The 7,916-nt window shown below is 48.2% G+C and overlaps 1 protein-coding gene across 1 annotated transcript; it reads left to right on the top strand.

Moving 5' to 3' along the window:
* The first annotated feature begins 1,535 nt into the window (after nt 1-1,535).
* LOC144672328 (tubulin alpha-3 chain) lies at nt 1,536-4,350 on the top strand. Its single transcript, XM_078534181.1, has 4 exons — nt 1,536-1,671; nt 1,786-1,934; nt 2,857-3,537; nt 4,051-4,350. The coding sequence occupies exons 1-4, from the start codon at nt 1,551-1,553 to the stop codon at nt 4,348-4,350; spliced, it is 1,251 nt and encodes a 416-aa protein (XP_078390307.1). The 5' UTR covers nt 1,536-1,550.
* The last annotated feature ends 3,566 nt before the right edge of the window (nt 4,351-7,916 follow it).

The raw sequence follows: 7,916 nt of genomic DNA, 5'->3' as shown, positions 1-7,916 counted from the left end.
GTGTGGCAGACAGGGGGAATGATTACAATTGACTGCAATAGGCATAGATAGGCTCACAGAATGGGCAGATAAGTGACAGATGGAATCTAACAGAGAGGTGATGCAGTTTGGTAGAAGCGATGGGGAAAGGTAATGTAGACTTAACACCAAAGTTCCAGAGGATGCAGGAATAGAAGTACTTGGCACTTCATGTGCATAGATATTTCAAACGGCAGCATATAATGTGCAGCGATAAGCAACACATATGGCATCTGGGGTTTCATAAATAGAGGCATTGAGGATAAACGCAGGGATGTTATGCAGAACTTATATAGCACTGTGATTAGGCAGAGCTAGAATATTGTGTCATGTGCTGGTCACCACACGTTAGGACAGATGTAAGGGTCCATGAGAGGGTGCAGATAGATGGGGATCTGACAGATGATAGCTTCGTTTAATGATGGAATAGTGTATGGGCGCCTGAGAGATAGGAGACCGGCAAATTTGGTCTAAAGATTGGGTTCTGATGGCAAGATGGGTCTACGAGAGAAAGTGACTGTGTGATTGCAAAGGACTGAGATCTGATGGGTGTTAGCCTGATGGATTGGATGATGTTGGTCTGTTGGATGGGGTCTGAACCATGGTTCCAAAATATCTGGCTCGAATAGAGAGAGGTCTAATGGATGGAGGTCTGATTAATGGGGCCTGACTCCTGGGTTCCTCAGATGGGGCCCTGAGAATGTCGCTTTGAGCTGAGAGTCTGATTGATGCTCGCTTGAGACTGGAGACTGACAGACAAATCTCCCCTCCCTTATTGCCTTGTGCTCCTCCCATAATCCATTGTGGCGAAGACTCGGCCCCGCCCTTTTCACAAAGCGACCAATCAGGGCTCTGCACGCTCTTGTCCTCTTTGTTGATGTTTCTCCAAGCAACCAGAGTCCATTGTTCTCGCAGACCAATCAGACCTCGAACTGACAAAATATGGTGCGGTATAAATAGCGCGGGCGGCCAGACGCGCAGCACATTGGCAGGAGCTGCGGGAATAGAAGGACATTATGGTAAGAACACCCGGGAGAACGTGGAGAGAGACGGGGTTCCATAGAGACAGAGCGATCACCAGGGCTCCGATTGGTGGGCTCTGGTTAATGGGCTGTGATTGGTGGACGCTGATTGACGGGGTCTGATTGAAGGGCTGGGGGGAGGTGACACCCACAGGGGGGGATAATAGGAATGGGAGATCCGCACAGCGCTGAGGATCAGAGAGACCGGGAATTTCCCAGACCTGGGATAATATCCTGGGGAAAGGATCCGGCTGGAATGGAGGATCAATGGGGATTGGATGGGATCCACAGGATCCAGGAGCGGAATGTTTGCTGCCTCCCCAGACCCTTCTCCATCCATCAGCAGACTGAATGTATAAAGTATCTCTCTCCATCCTGGGTCAATAACACCTCTTGTACCCTCTTCAGCGCGAGTGTATTTCAGTTCACGTTGGCCAGGCCGGTGTACAGATCGGGAATGCTTGCTGGGAGCTGTATTGCCTGGAGCATGGGATCCAGCCGGATGGGCAGATGCCCAGTGACAAGACCATCGGAGGTGGTGACGATTCCTTCAACACCTTCTTCAGTGAGACGGGGGCGGGGAAACACGTTCCCCGAGCCGTGTTTATAGACCTGGAGCCCACTGTGATCGGTAAGAGGAGAGATTGTTGATGGGGTTGCTCAGTCAGTGTTCTCACTAAACTCAGTGAAGTGTGGCCTGAATTCTCTGTGTTCCTGTTGTTAAATCTCTGTTCCCTGTCTCCAGATGAGGTCCGCACGGGCACCTACCGACAGCTCTTTCACCCCGAGCAGCTCATCACCGGCAAGGAGGATGCGGCTAATAACTACGCCCGGGGCCACTGCTCCGTGGGCAAGGAGATCGTGGACCTGGTCTTGGATCGGGTCCGCAAGGTGGTAGGTTCTCTCGGTTGGCTGTGCTGCATTCCTGTCTCATGTTCCCGCTCACATTCCCTGGTAGAGGAAGTGACAGTGATCCCGTCATCCTGAGCATCAGGAGGAGTCACACCCTCAGGAATCGCGCCTCAGAGAATCGCTGATGTTTCACTCGCTGCTCCCCAATGTCCCCACCCAGCGGCTCCCACTGCCCGCTTTTACATTCTCCCCCCCCTCCGTCCTTTTGGTTATTATTTCAGTGAGATGTGGGTGTCGTGAGCAAGGCCAGTATTTATCAGGCATCCCTAATTGCCCCTTGAGAACAGTTAAGCGTCAACCCCATTGCTGTGGGTCTGGAGTCACGTGTAGGTCAGACCAGGTAAAGACAGCAATTTCCTCCCCTAAAGGGCATTGGTGAACCAGATGGGATTTCAGTAACAACCCGTGATCGTTGTCCTGGTCGCCACTACCGAGGCTACATCTCCAATTCCAGAGGTATTGACTGAGTTTAAATTTCCGGGGTGGGATTTGAACCCGTGTCCCCAGAGCATTAGCCTGGCCCTCTGGGTGACCAGTCCCAGTGACATGACCGCGGCGGCACCACCTCTCCTCTTATGTCATGTGAAGTCTGGGATCTGACCTTCTATCCTGCTCCTTCGCTCCAGTATCTGGCACTAATTCCCATTCTCAACAGGGGACACGGTTCAGAGGCGCGGAAACACTCTGTGAATCTGCTATCCCTCGGAAGCCCGGCTTTGTATAGGTCTCCTCCCCAAATGTCGCTCCTCACCTCAGCGCCAAAGTGACCAATCTCAGGGGTCGCTGCCGCATCCCAGCACCGACACTTCAGCAAGTTTCCTCCTGCCCTTATATGCAAAGACTGGCGGAGAGACTCCACACCCTGTTGCCTGTTTGATGTGTTGTGTGTGCTTTTCCCCCACAGGCTGATCTGTGCACAGGACTGCAGGGGTTCCTCGTCTTCCACAGTTTTGGGGGTGGGACCGGCTCGGGTTTTACTTCCCTCCTGATGGAGAGACTCTCCGTCGACTACGGCAAGAAATCCAAGCTGGAGTTTTCCGTTTACCCTGCTCCCCAGATCTCCACCGCGGTGGTCGAGCCGTACAACTCGGTGCTGGTCACCCACTGCACCCTCGAGCACTCTGACTGCGCCTTCATGGTGGACAATGAGGCCATTTACGACGTCTGTCGGCGTAACCTGGACATTGAGAGACCAACCTACACCAACCTCAACCGTCTCATTGGACAGGTAGTGTCGTCCATCACGGCCTCACTCCGGTTCGACGGTGCCCTCAATGTGGACCTGACTGAGTTCCAAACCAACCTGGTCCCCTATCCCCGCATCCACTTCCCTCTGGCAACTTTCGCGCCCCTTATTTCGGCCGAGAAGGCTTACCACGAGCAACTCTCGGTGCCGGAGATCACCAACGCCTGCTTTGAACCGGCCAACCAGATGGTGAAGTGTGACCCCCGCCAGGGCAAGTACATGGCGTGCTGCATGCTGTACCGAGGAGATGTGGTGCCCAAGGATGTCAACGCCGCCATCGCCACCATCAAGGGCAAGCGCTCGATCCAGTTTGTTGACTGGTGCCCGACTGGGTTCAAGGTAAGTGTGGGTTTTGTGTTCAGTCCATGGGCCCCGGGGAAACCTGGATTGTGACAATCTGGGCTCCCATGTGAGGAACACTCTGTTCAACCCGGGTCAAACTGTGTTCCTCCAGTCAGGGACAGGAATGGAACAGACCCTCCCCATTCCTGGTCCAATGAGGAGCTCCCCTGAGGGCTTCAGGTGGAATCCCCCTCACGTCAACTTGTCAATTGCAGCCTTGAATTTTCCAGGTGAATTCCTGTCTCCAAATAAGGAAAAGGATTCCAGGCGCTGATGTCCAGGAAAACAACGACTGAACTGGCTCCTGGATTCAGTCTCTATCCAAAGTCGCCTTCTGTCAGAAACTGAGGTTTTCAACCTGGGTGAGGATCTCAGTGAATGACTAGAGCCCAATTTGGTTTTGTTCAGTGAAAGACAAAACCTCGCCCAAAAGTGTCACATCCTGTGAAAGAATGGGCGCCCTGATAGTGAAGTTATTGTTTAATGAACGGAAATCCTTCTCCCCAACAGGTTGGCATCAACTACCAGCCGCCGACGGTGGTGCCAGGGGGTGACCTGGCCAAGGTGCAGCGGGCCCTCTGTATGCTGAGCAACACCACCGCCATTGCTTTCGCTTGGACCCGCCTCAACATCAAATTCGATAAGATGTACGCCAAGCGGGCCTTTGTCCACTGGTACGTGGGGGAGGGTCTGGAGGAAGGGGAGTTCCAGGATGCCCGGGAAGACCTGGCCTCCCTCGAGAAGGATTATGAAGAGGTCGGGGTCGATTCTTCCTATCTGGACAGAAAGGCGGAGGAGGAGGAAGAATAAAGATCGATTCATTTCCAATGTTTAAATGTTTAACTAAATTTCAAATATCTCACAAAGCGTCTTGTTAATTCGAAAGCTTTGACTTAATTTCATATTCCTTGTGTTAATTATTAAGAGAATAAATGTATTGGAAAATCATTTTGGAATTGTCCTTTTTAAAAGCTCAGAATAGGCAAATGGTTTGGAAACGCGACGTAAAAAGGTCGAAATTCGGGAAGGTTCAATGGACCAGAACAAGGTTTAGGAACCTTGAAACCAAGAGCTCAGTCTAAAGCCATCTTGCAGCTCTTGGTCGGTAACTCTGTAGGTTATGGCATCTCAAGGTCATACCCAATATTTCGATCATTTCTCATAGTTAAAACTCTGTATTCCTTGAAAAAGTCTTGTAACTTTATTGTTACCGTCTCCTGTGTGATGATCTTATTCCTGACATGTGGTGACTAGAACCACGCGTAGTACTGTAGCCACAGTGCAACTGGATCTTCCTACATTTCCAACATATCCTTCCGACTCTTTTACTCTGGTGCTATACTTCCAATATTTTATATTTTCCAATGTGAACCCATTTAAATAGTTTATATTATCGTGACCCCAGATATTAACAGAAACAAAACAGATGTAAAGAAGCTGAGTGACATTCAATGTATATAACACACATCATATTATTATGAAAATCTGTGTTTTAGAGTACTTTGTAAAAATATTATTTTATGTACTCACCCTTCCATGACTACTACAACTGAGCCACGCCAGCAACAGATACAATTGACATTCGACGTTTGCTGTCAGCATTACTGATTTATAGCATCATCACACCCAGTTTCCCTAAAGGCCATCTTGGCGTTATTGATTTTAACATGAAATGAATGTTTAATTAGCTACTGAGGATTTCAAATGGCCCAAAATATTATTAATGGTCCCAGGGGTTGCAGTTTCACTGTGAATTCGGCTACACACAATGTAGCTTTAAAGCAAAATGGAGTTAAATCACAATGTAAGTAACCTACCTGCACATGTTCCTCCCAATCTGGGGCCCAGTTTAAAGAGGAAAGTGGAGTTCCTATGAACAAGCGGACATCATACTGTGCGACGGCTATTGGCCACTCAGGTTACAGCTAAGCTCTGCATGTTGCCGGGTGACAGAAGACTCAGTGAAGCTCCGCTACCCCTCTACACACTCTGTAATCAGCTTCTCTCTTTCCACTGCAATCACACACATACACAGTAATCAGCCCCTCTTCACCCCCACCCCGCCATACACACAATAATCAACACTCTCTCCACCCCTACAGACACTGTAATCAGCAGCTCGGCCCACCCCACCCCCTGTACCCTGCTCCACCCACCCCCTCCCAAACCAAACACACAGTCCAGCCAGCCGGTGGTGGGCAACAGGGAGGCGAGGGAGGTCTGGCATCCTGAGCCTGAGTGTGTCTGTTATCAAATGGTCTCCAGAAGAGAGAAAAAAAATACATCCCAAGACTAAGAGATGAACAGGGCAAGGGCAGGGCTGGATGATACCTGGGCCTTGTTGTTGGTGCAGGGGCACATTGCCAAAGGAGGGGAGCTTGTGATCTTGTCCATCGCTTCTATGAGCTGAATTGGGGTCGTGGACCTCAGGTTGGGAACCACTGCTCTGGGCCTCCACCAATGAAGAAAAGTGTTCTCAAATCCTTCTGAGCAACTTATCCACCTGTCCTGGTAACTTCAGAGATGTGTAGGCCAAAACTCCAAGAGCACTGTGTTCCTCTGCAATTCACAGACTCCTATCATTTATTGTCAATATCCCTAAGCTGATTTGCTGTCCCCGAATGCATTACCTCACACTTCACTGCATTGAAGTACATACATCTCTTTTCTGCTCACCTGACCAATCCACTGATATCTTCCTTCATCTTTCTTCCTCACTATTAAACACATTACCACTTTTCAAATTATCTGCACACTTGTTAAGCAAGCTCCTTACATTTAAGTCCAAACCATTGAGATATATATAGTTATTTATAGTACAGGTTTTGAATATTGCTAAAAAGTAAATCAATTATACTGCATGAGAAGAGAGTGCTAATTGGTTAACAAGTGGACTCTGATTGGTAGAGGTGTTGTCATGAGAATGAGGCAGAGAACAATTCGCTGTCAACTGTTAATTGCCAAGCTTTTGTTTCAAGTTCAGACCAGGCAGGTGAACTCTGATTGGTCAAGGCATTGCCCTGAGGAATGAACCAGGGAACGGCAGTCCCCCTCGCTTTTGTTTAGTTGTAAAAGGCATTATGTGTGGACATACTCCTCCTGTCTGTGTGAATACAGGTGCCTTCTATCATGTGTAAGTGAGCCACACTGCAAGCCCGACTGATGATCCTAAACTGGTTTTCAGTTTAATTCTTAGCACAATCAGGGTTGTTCAGCAAGTGTTGTCCAATCGTGGAATCACATCAAATGTTGGAAAACATGTTTTGAATTTTGCAAGCACTGGGTCAGTATTTTGCCTGTTGTGAACATTGATATACACTGCAAACAGCAAGGGATCCAGTGCTGAACCCTGTGGAATACATCTGGCAATAGCCTTCCAATTACAAAAACATCCATCAACGATAATCGTTTGCTTGTAACCATGAAAACCAAGCCAATTTTGAATCCAACATGTCACCTTCACTTGGATCTCATGAGCTGTTGTGAATCTGACCAGTCTGCTTTTCCAAAATCCATGTTGATTACAACAAACATGCTACAGTCATCGACCCTCATGTTACTTCCACAAAAAATCCATCTAGTTAGACAAATGGTGGTGTAGTGGTATTGTCACTGGGCTAGTGATCCAGAAACCTAGGGTAATGCTCTGGGCGCCCAGGTTTAATCCCACCATGGTGAAATTCGAGCTCAATATAAAAAAAATCTGGAATTAAAAGTCTAATGATAACCAAGAAACCATTGTCAATTGTCATGAAAACTCATGTGGTTCACTAATGCCCTTTAGGGATTTGGAGATGATAAGCGAGTGGGAAAAAGCTTGGCAGATGGAACACAATGTGGAAAAATTAGAGGTTATCCACTTTGGTAGGAAAAACAGAAATGCAGAGTATTTCTTAAATGGTGTGAGGCTGGGAAGTGTTGAACTTCAAAGGGACTTGGATTCATGGGTCAGACTCACATTTCTAAGGTGAAATGAGTTGAATGAAAGTCATGAGTCCATGGAAAGATAGGGATTGGTAGAAAGAATCGCATTTCCTGTTCAAGGCTTTCTATGCTCCTTACTTCACGTTTGTAAAGGACAAACAGTGGGAAAGAATCTGGCATTTGGGGTTTATAAAACCCACACATACCTTGAACCCAGTCAGGTGCCAATTAAATTGGGTGAAGCACTTGCAATGGTGGCATTGACATCCTTTGACACCAAATCTCCTCTGTACAGCATGCAATACACCATGTACTTGTCCTGGTGGGGTGGTCGCACTTCACCATCTGGTTGGCTGGTTCAGAGCATGAGTTGGTGATCTCAGGTATTGAGTTGCTCGTGGTAAGTCTTCTCAGTGAAAATAAGAGTTGACAATGGAAAGCGAGGAGGATGG

This window comes from Cetorhinus maximus, chromosome 37, assembly GCF_964194155.1.
Source record: "Cetorhinus maximus chromosome 37, sCetMax3.hap1.1, whole genome shotgun sequence".
In the NCBI taxonomy this organism is placed as follows: domain Eukaryota; kingdom Metazoa; phylum Chordata; class Chondrichthyes; order Lamniformes; family Cetorhinidae; genus Cetorhinus; species Cetorhinus maximus.
The sequence above is the reverse complement of the archived record's forward strand: the minus strand, read 5'-3'. Positions and strand labels throughout refer to the sequence as shown.

What these genes read in the sequence shown, in the direction of transcription:
- LOC144672328 (XM_078534181.1), top strand. Translation starts at nt 1,551, where the DNA reads ATGCCCAGTGACAAGACCATCGGAGGTGGTGACGATTCCTTCAACACC. An exon ending in CCTGGAGCCCACTGTGATCG is followed by an intron (nt 1,672 to 1,785) that starts GTAAGAGGAGAG and finishes CCCTGTCTCCAG; the next exon opens with ATGAGGTCCGCACGGGCACC. An exon ending in TGGATCGGGTCCGCAAGGTG is followed by an intron (nt 1,935 to 2,856) that starts GTAGGTTCTCTC and finishes TTTCCCCCACAG; the next exon opens with GCTGATCTGTGCACAGGACT.